At 38.3% G+C, this 13579-nt stretch overlaps 1 protein-coding gene across 2 annotated transcripts in view; it reads left to right on the forward strand.

The window, feature by feature from the left end:
- JAG2 (jagged canonical Notch ligand 2) overlaps positions 1-13579 on the forward strand; it is a 71736-nt gene that overhangs the window by 39548 nt on the left and 18609 nt on the right. The window contains exons 6-12 of one of the 2 annotated variants that reach the window (XM_065636164.1): positions 6451-6581; positions 6960-7079; positions 8917-9030; positions 9891-10004; positions 10576-10689; positions 11231-11277; positions 11545-11718. In XM_065636164.1, coding sequence (XP_065492236.1) covers positions 6451-6581; positions 6960-7079; positions 8917-9030; positions 9891-10004; positions 10576-10689; positions 11231-11277; positions 11545-11718 — 814 coding nt within the window. The remainder of the gene's footprint in view (positions 1-6450; positions 6582-6959; positions 7080-8916; positions 9031-9890; positions 10005-10575; positions 10690-11230; positions 11278-11544; positions 11719-13579) is intronic. The other variant, XM_065636165.1, reaches the window with a different exon arrangement.

Consider the following 13579-nt stretch of genomic DNA (forward strand, 5'->3'; position numbering starts at 1 on the left):
ATTCTTGAAAGGTGAACAAAGCAAACGTATAGCTCTTAAAATTTTTAAAGTAAATTAATTGTTTAATCTGTTTGCTTTAAACTGTCTTAATCTAGAATTACTTTTGAACTATATGTGACAAAATTTTGGTTTTACAGTGTTGGTGATTTTGTTTATGGGTTTTGTTTGGGTTGGTTTTTTTTTAAATTTTAATCATATATCTTATGGTTGTGCTATTGAAACAGTTTTTTCAAACTTCCTGTCCAGTGCCATGCCTTTGGTAGTCCTTGTATTCCATTTGAGCCTGGCTTGTGAGGCTTATTTCTTGTGTCCAGGAATGCCTGCAGATGCTTTAGGCCTCTCCCAAGTGATTTTGCTCCCTTAATCTGTCGCTATGAGGACCAGAACCCTGCTCAACTATTATTCAGTACTTTCTTTATAGAGATGCAGGAACAAAAGTTTGGGTCGCAAAATGAGCTACAGCTACCTGGAGTGTTGGGAATGTAATAGTGTTCTAGACATCCTTTGTTGTTAAAGGCTTGCATAGGCTTTCTGTCCTGTTCAGTAGGAGGCTGACCAGCATCGCTAATGTCTCACTTGTGTTTTCATGACAGTTGGTTGGATAACATGGTTAACATCAGCATTGGGGAACTCTGCCTAAACTTAAAAAAAAAAAAAAAAAAAACCCACAAACTTCTGGATTCTTGTGAACTCATTATTTGGGTACAAGGGGACCTGGATCTGGTGAGGCATCTCAAAGCAGGTTGTTATTGAAAGACTGTAGAGGACTAAGAAAAAATCTTAGAGAACTGAAAAAAGAAGGAAATACAATTCCTGCTTCTAAATATCGGGAGAAGGTAAGAGATGGGGAACTTCCATACTAGCTAGATAGGATAGATCAGCCAGATCTAAGCAATATGGCTTTCTTCCACAATTGTTACAGGAGGGAATTATAAGATATCTCATAAGCTGCTCTGAACAGTAAAATAGAAAAAGTCTTGTTTGTTTTGAGCAGTGTGCTAGCTGCTGTGGATTGTACCATTTCAACTCCGGCAGTCTTGGACTAGCTATAGTCCCTAAGGAGCGTAGGGCTGTTGTTTGGCCCTGTAGGAATGCACTTGGTACTGGTACCTGGACGTCTTTGCAAGATATTGTATCACAGCTTTTGAGTTTCAAAGAACTTGCAAAGTTATTACAATTGCTGTGTCTCATAAGTTCTCTTGCCTGTTATCATAAACAGTATGCTTTTATTATGTTTTTTTATGTCCTAGTGGTAAGCGTCTTGGGACTGTTGACAAGTATTTCACAAGTAAACATATTAACTTAGGCAAAAAAGAATCCCATGTTTTGTTTCTTTAATGGTCAAGGAACTGAGGCACACTCTGCACTCATTTCTTTGGATGGTTAGTGCGTAGGAAGGCACAGGATATATTAAAAAGGTGGATGCTCCTTCCAGGAGAATATGAGCAGGTGTTCAGGAAATAAAAACATGTAGTACTTCTCAACTGTGTCTACAATAGCAGGTAGTGCAGACAAATTAAAACAGGAGATCAAAGCAGTGTTGAGAACCCAATATTCATACTAAAAACGCTTCAGTTTTTTAAATTTTAGACTAGCTCTAATCTGTTCTTGTGGGCTGAATGCATGTTTGCAGCTGGAACACATTAGGTGTGCTCCTGGCATATGTTGTGTTACATTACCTTAGTTTAACCTAAAAGGAATCCAGTTGCTTTGTTCCAAAACAGCTCCGTGATATGAACCAACACACTGTCAACAGGAGTGATCAGGCAGTTCACTGAAAAAGCATGCTTCTGGTGTGAACTAATGCAAACATTGACACACCTGAGAGCCACTTACTGCAAGTTAACTGGGCCACCTTTTGCCATATGTTCTGGGTAAACAATTTTGAACCACCCCCTCTATCAGCTCCTTCACAAAATTCTAAATAAAGTACTGGAGTGAGAACGTTAGCTTTCAATAACTTCCTTTATTAGAGGAGAAAAAAGTTTGTAGGGAAAGGTTTGTATCTTTTGGTCTAGTAAGAATGCTGGGGGTGAGAAGGAAAAGATGACAAGCTTTCAGGTATTTAAATTAATTGAGTTCATTGACGAGCATATTTTCCTTCCCTATTCACAAAACTATCATGCCTATTTCAAAGATAGGAAAATGAAGAAAGCACTTCTGTGACAAATCTTAGTGAGTGGCTGGCATACTAGCTATAACATCAAATCTGCATGCTCAGTGTTGTAGGATCCAACAGCTGGACCATATTGCTGCCTGCGATGCAACAATTAATCTCTTAAAAGATTAAACAGACTTTCTTATAGTTATTTTAAGTAAATAACTAATATAAAGCTATTGTTCTGGCCTATGCAACGCCATCCTGTTCACGTCATTAGAAAATTTAGTGGTTTTCCATTTAAGAGGGTTATTTCTCCCCCACCCCTGAATGATGCATTTTGCTTCTGCTCTTAATGTCACTGTTTGCTTTGTTTTCCTGTGTTGAGTGTTTTGGCCACAGCTTCCAATTGAAATATGAGTTGGAGAAGCTCTCTCCAAAAAGCCTGCTTAAAAATGACATGTAAACATATCACAATGATCGTTACTTTGGCCTTTGTAGGATGTGCAAGATATCAGTAAGATGTAACCTTTGGTAATTAAAGGTTTGTACCACATTGCCTACATCCTCCTAGGATTTTTTAAATTTATTTTTAGGCCTCATATTTTGACCTAGATTTTGGGAGTAGATTAGTTTTGCTTTCCTTCACATCGGTGGTTTAGGTGTACTTACACGTAAAGGCTGTGACAAAGCTCTGTAGCTAGGGGTAGAACATAATTTGTTTAGGCGTCTTCTCATTCTCTTGCATTACAAACCTTTTTGTAAGGTTAACCACAGTAGATTAGTGATTGGTTGAGACCTAGATACAAAGTTTCTTAGGTGAATTTACTGCACAGAAAAGTTCAGGACTCTCAAATAACCAGAAGTGATTGAACCGGGAGAGTAAACCATGTGTGAAGAGATAGTACAAAGCAGCTAAATTGACCATTGAGAGCACCCTAACTTTTCAGCTTGTAACATGCACCTTCCTCTTGGAGAAGGAGTTAATCACGCAAAGTGCTGATTTATTTACATGGTTACAGACCATCAGGGTCCGGGTACATCTCCTCACCTTTCCACATCACTTCCATCACTGCCGTTGTGGGATTTCTCATAAAATCATGGAGTTTGGAAAGGACCTCCAGGGTCATCTAGTCCCACCTCCTGTCCAAAGGACCAGATTGCTCAGGGCCTTATCCTCACAACCCGTGGCAAAGTGTGATCTTTTGATCACTTTGTGCCATCTGAACTGGAAATGCTCAATTTAAACCTAGTTTCACTAAATATTTCCTCAGAGGAAAGCAAATAGCAGTATTGGCTTTTTCCTTAATCATAACTGTTTCAGAAGAACACAGGGTAAGTATAGTTCTGTAGGAAAAAAAAAAATCTCTATTTTATTGAACTTGACCAGTTTAGATTTTTTAATAGTTCCAGGAAAAGCAACAAAAATAAATAATTCTTTCTTCTTTCCCCTCTTCCCCCAACTCCTGTCTCGGAGTACATATGTATCTTTGAACTGTGCCTAGTGATGGGTGCTTTTGTAGAATTCCTTGATACTAAATTTACTTCTTTAAACACATGAGATTTACTTCAGAAGGTACTTCCTTGTCCTGGAGTTTAGCTGTTTGAAGCCCCACTTGCTTATTGTGACCAAATATATGCTATGAGTTGAATTGTTGTGGCTTTATCTGCTTGTCAATGACAGCAGTATTTTTCCTGCACAGTTGCAGTTTCTCTAATCTCAAGACTGAAATGTTATCTAGAAGCTTTGCTAATGTTAACTCCTGCCACCTCCCCTTCCTCCAGCTTTGTATTTAAATTCTTATTTTCTATTGCCGCCAGACGTGCATCTGAGGAAAATGGAAGCTGTGAAGCATGTCTGTAGAATTATCAGGATCTTTTCTGCAAGTTATTGGTTTCAAGATAACTCGCAATTGTTCTTCTATTCCAATCGAACTCTCCTGGTGTTAATCCTGACCTGAAAGGATGCTTTGCTCTGGGAGCAGATGCCTGTACTTCAACCTTCCATCAGGAAGTTACTAAACTGTAGCAATCTATTTATGGTAGCCTCTTTTGTACTGCTAGTAACCCAGCACGGGCTGAGATTAAGCCATCTCTGATTTTGTTTTGCGTGTGTTTGGTTGTAAAGCTGCGTTAGAGCCGATGAAGTCAGCAGAGGGGAAGGACAAAGGAAGTAGAATCTTGATTCCAATAAGAATTTTCTTTGTCTGTTGAACAATGGAAATCCTTATGAATTCTCTAAATTTGGCTTTCTCATTTAGTCAGATGTGTGAAATTTAGGATTGCAGGAACTTCCAGTGAATTATTCTCAATTGGGGTGAGGCAGGGAAGAAGTAACCATATCCCACCATTAACTGCACTAGCAGTTTCCTTTTGGCTTTTACACAAGTGGTTGTTACTTGAAAAGGGATTTTAGTTTGGTTCTTTTTATAGAAGATCTTGCTTTGTATCTGTACCATTTGGGCTTCTCATGGTGGATCATTAACCTTATTTCATCCTTGTGTTTTGGCTTGATACTGTTCTCATAAATGACAACATGACTTTCTGAGTCGAGTTCACTTTATTGATCACATCTTGCTCTAGGGGTGAGCTGACATCCATGCAAACATTATCTTTTTAGAAGGAAGTGGGATTAAAGCTGCTCTAGCACCTGCTAGTGTAGGATGCGACCAGACTTCCTGTTCAAGAGGAAATCCTAATTTACTCTTCCTTGTAAACTAAAGGCTGATCAGCTTACCACATAGTAACCTTTTGACTTGTAAACACTGTGTTCCTTTGGACTGCTTTTAGCTTCTAGAAATTATTTCCCTCAGGCTTGGTGGTAACTCTAGCAGTGAATTTGACTGTGGTGAATATCATGAAAAAGCACCAATCCTTTTTCTGCCGAACTAATTTTAATGCAGCCAAGCATGCAAACTCAAGTAGGTACTTAAGATGCCTTCAAGTTCTAAGAAGGTGGCTGTATTTTTTTTTTTGCACTCTTATTCACCGATGCAGTGTTAAACAAAAACTTGTTATCCATTGGGTATAGAAAACAAATTGTGATTGTTTGCTGTGTGATGCAGACTTTCAGCCCTTGAAAATACTTGTTATGTGTGGGTGGGCAGTTGGCTTTCGCCGGGGTAGCCATGGTGAATCACTGGCAGTAGTGCCAGCTTTGGCAAGGATGGAGATTTGGGTTGGGGCCAGTAAAGTAAGTTGCAGTGCTTTTTTTTTTTTTTTTTTTAATTGTTTATTACTAGCCCCTGAAAAGATTTTCTGTCCTTGAGGAGGAAGGAAGAGATCAAATTTAGCAGGAGCAGTATTTATTTCCTCTTACTGCTAATAGAGCCAAAGCAAGCTGCTTCTGAAATACGGGTGTTCCCCAGGCTTCTGATCCTTAGGGATCCCTCAGGTGAGAGGGGCAGATACTGGGACTAAGAACTCACAGGTCTAAAACTTTATATTATATAAAACTGTTTTGCAAAGATCTGCACCTAGATTTGTTCTGCCGTAATGTGCTGCCACGTAACCCGTTCTGTGCCCCTGGGGACTGATAGAGCTCACTGTGAAATGGTAGAAGCGGATCGATTCGCGAGGAACCTTGTTTGTACTGCTTTTCTTTGTCTTCTCTCACCACACCCCAAAGACTTAAATTATTTTCTGTTCTTTTATGGTATTCAAAGCATGTTGATAATAAAATGGTGGTGTTAAATATAAAAGTACGGTTTCCTTCCTAATGCTTTTTCCCCATGGCATTACGGCTGCACTGGCACGCATGTGCCCAGCGTCCATTCAGCGTGTTTTTATGTATCTCTTTGCTACTATGGTTCTTAGATTGTTTATAAGAAATACTCTTAAAATAACAGGCAGAATGTGTTTGGTGTTTTGTTGTGGTTTTTTTGGGGGGGGGGGGCGGGGGGTGTTTTTTGTTGGCCCAAAAGAACAAGCTTACTATTTCTTTTTTTTATTAAAACATGTGGGAAATATATGTAAAAAAAAAAAAAAAGACAAAAAACCAAACAAACAAAAAAAACCCCACCCACCACAAACGAAAACAAATTGTCAGATGATTTTGTGAAGATGGGACTTTTTGTGAAAGAACAACTACTTTATGCACACTTGTCATAACTCAGTGCTTGGTGGTGTTTGTCGCCATGATATATGATATGGTTGAGCAAGATGAATTCCGGTAAGGATGTTCAACAGGACTAGTATGTCCCTTCTAAACAGGACAAATAAAGTTTTGTTACCTGTTGCACATTGAACAGTTGACCTTGTTGAGAATGGTAAGTGTAGTGTTCTAAATACCTGTAATGCTGATAATTAAAGCATCACGTTGCTAACTTTTAACATGTGAACTTACATCTTAGGTGTCATTATGGTTGGCAAGGACAGTTCTGTGATGAGTGTGTCCGCTACCCAGGCTGTGCTCATGGGAGCTGTAATGAACCATGGCAGTGTAATTGTGAAACCAACTGGGGTGGCCTGCTCTGTAACAAAGGTACTTAACATTAATGTACAGGAAAAATAAGTAAAGTTGCATGATTAACTGATAACTTATTAACATTATTTTTCTGCTGGTGTGCAGCTGAGTATTTCTGTGCCTAATTCTTTTGTGGCAGGTGGTGCCTAAATACCACAAGTATAGGAAGTTTAAGATAAAGGACTTGGAATGGTCCTGATTCTTCTAACTCATACATTTTTCTCTTGCTCATCCTTCTCTATTCTGTGGATAGTTACCAGATGACAGGCTAGCTAATGGAATATGGGGATGATGTGGGTGAACGATGTTCAAGCCAGAAAGGCATCTGTATGTCTGACTAGGGTTTAAAACAGTGACATCTGTGTTCCATGTTAATTGACACTTTTCTTTGTACAGATCTAAATTACTGTGGAAATCACCATCCCTGCCTGAACGGTGGAACCTGTATGAATACTGAACCAGATGAATATCGCTGTGCTTGCCCAGATGGCTACTCTGGAAAGAACTGCGAAATTGGTAAACCTCTGGATATTGCATATATTTCAGAAATCTGAAACTGTTTTAGGCATGGCTACATTCTTGTTAGCCAGGTGGCATTTTTATATGCTCATTGTTGTATATTTTTGTAGAGTAGAGGAGCTATGTTCTCCTTTCCAAATTCTAGCTTGGTTTCTGAAACTTGATTTTTAAAGTCGTCATATCATATAGGACTGTTAATACATAATAATGCTGATGTTAACTGCTATGGAAATGTGCTCGAGCCCTCTTACAGAGTCAGCTTGAGCAGTCTAAACAAAAAGTTTCTTCCCTATTCCCATTGGCAAAACAGAGGAAAGCTTTTAAATCATGTTTCTGACTAAGTATACCTTCTTGACTGGAGTCTAACAGATCTGTGTCTATCCAAGATGAAAAACTGCTTCTTATCTTTATATGTGTATGTCTTACACAAAGACCAAAATTTTCACCTGCTGGAGACAATTTTGGTATTCGGAGACTTTCCCTGATTATTCTGTCTCTCTGGAGATAAAGGGGCGAGTGCACAATTTCTGTTTCTTTCCTATTTTGCTTAAAGACTTGATGTTTATAGAAAAATAAAAGCTTTCATTTCAACCTTTTCACATGTAGTATTCAGCTGGGTGTTCTGCAGTGACTTTCTTTGCCATGATGGATTGTTAAATCCTTTTTTTTAAATGTGATATTCTCAGTCTTCTCACTTTGAATTTTGCTGTTCCTTGATAGTTATAAGTGCAGATGGAAAGAACCCTTTTTTTTCACTCAATGGTTTGGCTTTAAGTTCACTAAACTATTATTGGCAGAAGGTTTTCACGTTTATCAGGGTGTAGACCTTTGAACTATAAAGTGCTATATGATATTAATGATACTATCAAAATTTGAATTTTACTTCAGCTGGTAGAATGTGATGTGAAGTTTTGGCTAAAAATGGATGAAAGAATGTTTTAGCTTGCCCCAAAAGTTGTGGGGAAGCACCTTGGCTCTTCAGATGAGGAGACAGGGATAAAGTGAGCCATACATATGACAAGTTCTGTACTGATTATTATTGGTAGATTGGTATATGAGCTGCTTTAGGTAGTAGTACCTAACATCATAGACAATGTACATTTAGCTTGCGAACTGGGTAACATCACTGAAAGCAAGATTCCAAAATATAAATGCTAGCAGTGATTAGAAAGTCTTACCCAGTAAGGGGATTGTTCTATTCTTTCCAAAAGCTTCCTTGTTTTCTGAGAGGGAAAGTATCAAAAGTGATGGCATACACCTTGCTCCTCCTCAACTCGACTGTTAGTGCAGCTTCTGCAAGTTACAGCCCTACATGGAGCGACAACAAGCAGCACTGCCTATAATTGCAAGTAGCTCTATTCTTTACTGTTTCCAAGGAACAGTATTAGAATGAAGCTAAACAGACCTTTGATACTTAAACTACTACTACTGTTCAGACCTCTGCATAAAGCGTATCTGTTTTGTGTCAGTGAAGGGGAAAAAAAAAAGTGCTGGAGCACTCCAGAGGTGGGAGTGCGTGGCTGGAAGCAGTAGGTTAATGGGGAACCTCTCTGGCTCCTGGGATATTGAGATAGCGACCTGTCTACCTTTAGGCTTTCTAGCCAGTAGATATGAAGTATGATGCACCTTCAGTAAAATCCTGCCTCAGTTTACTACTGGGAATTTTCCTCTCTGCAGCTGGGAGAGGGAGGCTTCAAGCTTCTCTATGGGTACCTCTCCACTGCTCATGCTCTTGGTCACTTATACAGTCAGAAATTGCATTCTGATTTAAAGTTCCCCCTAATTGATACTGGCAGAGTATTGAGCAAGAATTTCTTTCCCTCTTTCTTCCCAGCGGAGCATGCTTGTGTATCTAACCCCTGTGCTAATGGTGGAATTTGTCATGAAATTTCATCAGGCTTCAAGTGTCATTGCCCATCAGGGTGGAGTGGACCAACATGTGCTATTGGTGGGTATGCATTTGCTGATGACTGACCCGTTATGTTGGAGGGGTTGATACAGCTTGCTTGATAATATCATGTTCTGCGGGTATGAAATTTAGTGGTATTCTTACCTATCTTTTAACAGCGATGTGTTGGGAGACTAAAAAAAAAAAATTAATGGTACTGTGCAGCCAGCAGTGTCTGTTTGCTGCAGCTGAGATCTGCAGGTTATCAAAAGCACAGCTGGACTGTATCCAGAGAAATGCCCTTTTGCCAAAGCTTGTAGGACGATTTCTGACTTTTTAGCGAGTCTAAAGCAAAATACAAAATGGATTTGTTTTAAGAAACGTGAACGTGAAAGGTTCTCTTCTTCTTAAAGGAGTGGAAGAGTAGATGACTTAAATGCTGCTTAAGTGGCTGGTTTGGAAGACAGGGAAGTAGTTGAAATGTATTGTGGACCCATGTAATTGGTTTGCATGTTGCCCGTGATTTGGATCATGGGTTTTTGTGTTTGTTTTTTGACAGCATCTATATTAAAAAAATATATATATTCTGGCTAAACTTGTGTTGTGATCTAGGAACATGACTTTCAATTAACGTGTTCATTGTTGGGCAGATTAACTGAATCTTCTTGCTGTTTGCAGATAGGAAATTTCAGAGTTCCTCACTCCCGTATGTCAAAGGTGTGAGAAAAGCCCAAGTAAAAATTAGGTTAGAAATGTTAGTCTGTTCCTAAGGTTATTTGTACGTTCTCCCCTTTCATCTCGAAATAACTTTAAAAAAAGACAAGCACGCAATAACCACAGAAAACAAACACACACCCCCCACAGCACAGGTTAAGCCAAGTTTTAACCCATGTAATGGAAGGCACACTTTGACTTTCCAGATATTGACGAATGCGCATCTAACCCTTGCGCTCAAGGAGGGACCTGTATTGATGGTGTTAATGCATTTGAGTGTATATGTCCACAACAGTGGATTGGAGCAACGTGTCAGCTTGGTAAGTAATTACCTTCTAAAGTTTTGAAGACCACTGGAGATTGTTTGTAAATAATGAGTTATTCTGCATAAGTGTGTTTCTGACATTATATTTATTGAAGAACATTGAAGATGTGTGTTGGTATTGGTATCTTAGCTCTTTAGTAGATCCTAAAGCCAGAATTTTCAAGTGAACTTGTGACTATTTAAGCCCCAACTTAAGCTTACTTACAATAGTTCCTCTAGAATGCCCGATAACTTTTCTGTTTCAAAATACAGCATTGGTGATGGTAGCTTCTTCTTCATGGTGGCAGAACAGTGACTATAAGCTTACGGAGGCAAGGAAGGGATTTGCCCTGACTAACATATTACCTTTTTGAGTTTTGGCGAACAGAAAAGTAAGATAACATGCATGTGCTACTATAGACAAGTGTGCATTAAAAACCTGTGGTATGTTAAATTGTTTTAGCACCCTACCAATGTATAATATGAGCTTCTGATGCTTGGGTTGCATGGAAACTTTGCTTGGTGCGGTGGTAATCTGTTTCTTGGTTTGTTCTTTATTCTCTTCTTTCTTTTATCTTCTTTCACAGATGCTAATGAGTGTGAGGGGAAACCCTGTGTTAATGCTTACTCTTGCAAAAATCTCATTGGTGGATATTACTGTGACTGCATTCCAGGATGGACAGGAGTAAATTGTCATATCAGTTAGTATTTCTTTAGTATCTATGTTGACCATAGGATGCTTTATTCTTTAAAAAAAGTTTTATAATGAATGATAGTACACATACTTGTAGAAGGAAAAAATACCTGTTGTCAGGATTTTTCCTGCTTCCAGCAATGTAAATTGAAAATACTGTTTGAAAATTCAGAGATTTAATTGGTATTAAAATGAGCTTAGATATACACTTACATAACTAATAAATCTCACTTATCCCTGATTCTGAATTATGTCATGTACTGATTGAATTTGAAATATATTTTAGCTAAAATGTTAGATATGAAATTAGCTGATAACATTTGATTTAATTACTATTATTACACTATAATAAAGTATGGAATGTGATTTTTCTATTGTATAATTTTAAAAATAAGAATCTCTTTAGACATCAAGCATCAATGTTTTCCATTGAAACATCTAGTAAAATCCTTTCTGAAAATAATTTATCTCCATTTTTGCGCTAGACCTGCACTTTACAGCTTAGTTTTCTAGTATAAATTCTGATGCCTTGCATATTTTATCCGTAGATATTAATGACTGTCATGGACAATGTCAACATGGAGGGACTTGTAAGGTAACTCTTATTACATGCTATGTTGAAATTTAATCTTGTTATGGCTCGTTATGAATTGTATAGCTTGGAATTACAGGTTGGTTGAATGAGGTTAAATGTTAAAAGTGTAGTGTTGCACTTGCAGATTCCTGCACTATTTCACAAAAAAAAGTTTATGGGGTGCTACTGCTGTTCACAAATCCAAAATACAGAAATAACCTGAATTCTTCTGTGTAACATAAATCTTTCTACTTTTGCTTTTTTTTTTTTTCCCCCCCCTCTGTGAAGGATGAAGTGAATGGTTACCACTGCTTATGCCCTCGTGGTTTCACAGGAAAAAACTGTGAGATAGAAACAAATGAGTGTGAAAGCAATCCGTGCCAAAACGGGGGCCGTTGCAAAGACCTGGTGAACGGATTCAGTTGCCTGTGTTCACAGGGCTTCTCGGGAGTCTTCTGTGAGGTGAGGGCAACGGTGACGTTACTGCAATACCTTTCATGGATTGAATTCTTGAAAGAAACATCTCTCTGTTTAAATGGGAGTAACCCAAGGCTCTAGAGCATTACCGACTAATGTAGCTGTTACTTGATACTCTGAATTAAGCCAATTTGTTGTGCAGTGTTGTCATAGTAGCTGTAACACTTGACTTTGCAGCCTGATAAACTGCAAGTTGTTGCACATAGGTGTTGCTTCTCCTAAATGTGTTAAGACTGCAAGTATTCTTTAAGCTTGAAACATTTTCCTTTGCCATTCTCAGGACTTGTGTCCTTTTTTTTTACACTAGAATGTTTTAGATCTTCATCCTAGTAACTCTGAAGTACACAATTGAATTACTTTTCAAGTAGTCCTACTGTTGTTGGCAGGAGTATCCACATAATTAAAGGCAGGCAGATATGCAAGTCATCTTTCTCTCTGAGATCATTTTAGGAACATGTAGTTCTAGTGCTTAAATAAGGATTCAGATTTGAAATACCGAACTGCTAGTGATAATTCATAAAGTACTTCATGATAAAGATCTCCCTTTTTCTAGGGAGGACATTATACTTTTCAATGTAAAATTATATTGCCCGAAGTATGTACTTTCGGGCTTGCACTGATAGCCAAATTCATGTAAGTATTATGGTTAGCAGGACAGCATCAGCTGGAAGTGTCCGGTTAGAATTCTGTTGGATTTGCTCCAGAATTTTTCATGGAGGGCATTGGAGTGATCTCTTTTAAATGCTGAAGTAATTTTATTCTATATTATTTGTGTTGTTAAAGAAACAATGCTCTCCTTTTATTGAAAATTAAAAAGGATTGCAGATACTGACCGGTTTAATAAAGCCAGTGTAGTACCTAATAGCTGATGTACTATTTCTGCATAAGGATCATAGCTTGAGTGCTCTACTCTTGGCTGGTTCATAGCATACTGTGTAATTAAAGTTTTAGCAAATCTGTTTGAATAATAGGGGGGACTTGGCTGCTTGCCTTGTGTGTTGCAGGAAATATCTACCATTGATTCCAGATGCTAAAGTACCAGCTACTGAACTTGCATTGGGAAGGGGAAATTTACACTAATGGAAGGAAACAAATGGAGACATCTGATAGAGGAGATCTGAGAATCTTTCTCAGACATTACTTATGTTTTGTAGTTTGCTTTGAATGTTCCATACGAGAGCACAAAATACCTTGCTGAAAAATATCTCTGTTGCAACTGGAATTCAACGTGCTTCTCTGAATTTAAATACTTAACACTATCTGCACTCCTTCTGTTTTGGTTAGCTTTGAATTTTTTTCCTATTTAACTACAGAACTACTGAAAATATTGACCACATCCACCATTGGACTTAATTTTATGTCTGTAAGGTTGAGAAAGCTGCCTTTCTCACAAGAGAGATGTGAGGAGGGAAAAATTCACTTGAATGGGAGGAAAGCAAGCCTTGAGAATAACAATTTGGAGGAAAAATGCTGTGATGTATCAATATCCCTTTTGAGGCTACTTTGTGGATTTTCAGGCCAATTTAGGGCTTCACCAGTCAGTGTTCTCATATGTCAGTCTGAGATACAGAAGAAGCAGAATTACCTTTCTACAGCAGTTTGGCTGTGTTAAGGGTTTTATTATGAAAGCTAGGCTTAAATTTTGCTTTTGAATCAGATGATAACAAGTGTTCAAAATATACCTAGCATTTCTGTGTGTAAATTGCCATGGTGATAGTATTTGTAAGAATAAGGCTGTGAGCAACCTGGTGTAACTAGTCCTACTTTGAGCAGGAGGCTGGGGAGTAGCTGACCTCTAGAGGTCCCTTCCAAGCTATGTTGGTTCTATAATAAATTCTATGTCTTA

The sequence above is a fragment of the Caloenas nicobarica genome, chromosome 5 (assembly GCF_036013445.1).
Source record: "Caloenas nicobarica isolate bCalNic1 chromosome 5, bCalNic1.hap1, whole genome shotgun sequence".
Taxonomy (NCBI): domain Eukaryota; kingdom Metazoa; phylum Chordata; class Aves; order Columbiformes; family Columbidae; genus Caloenas; species Caloenas nicobarica.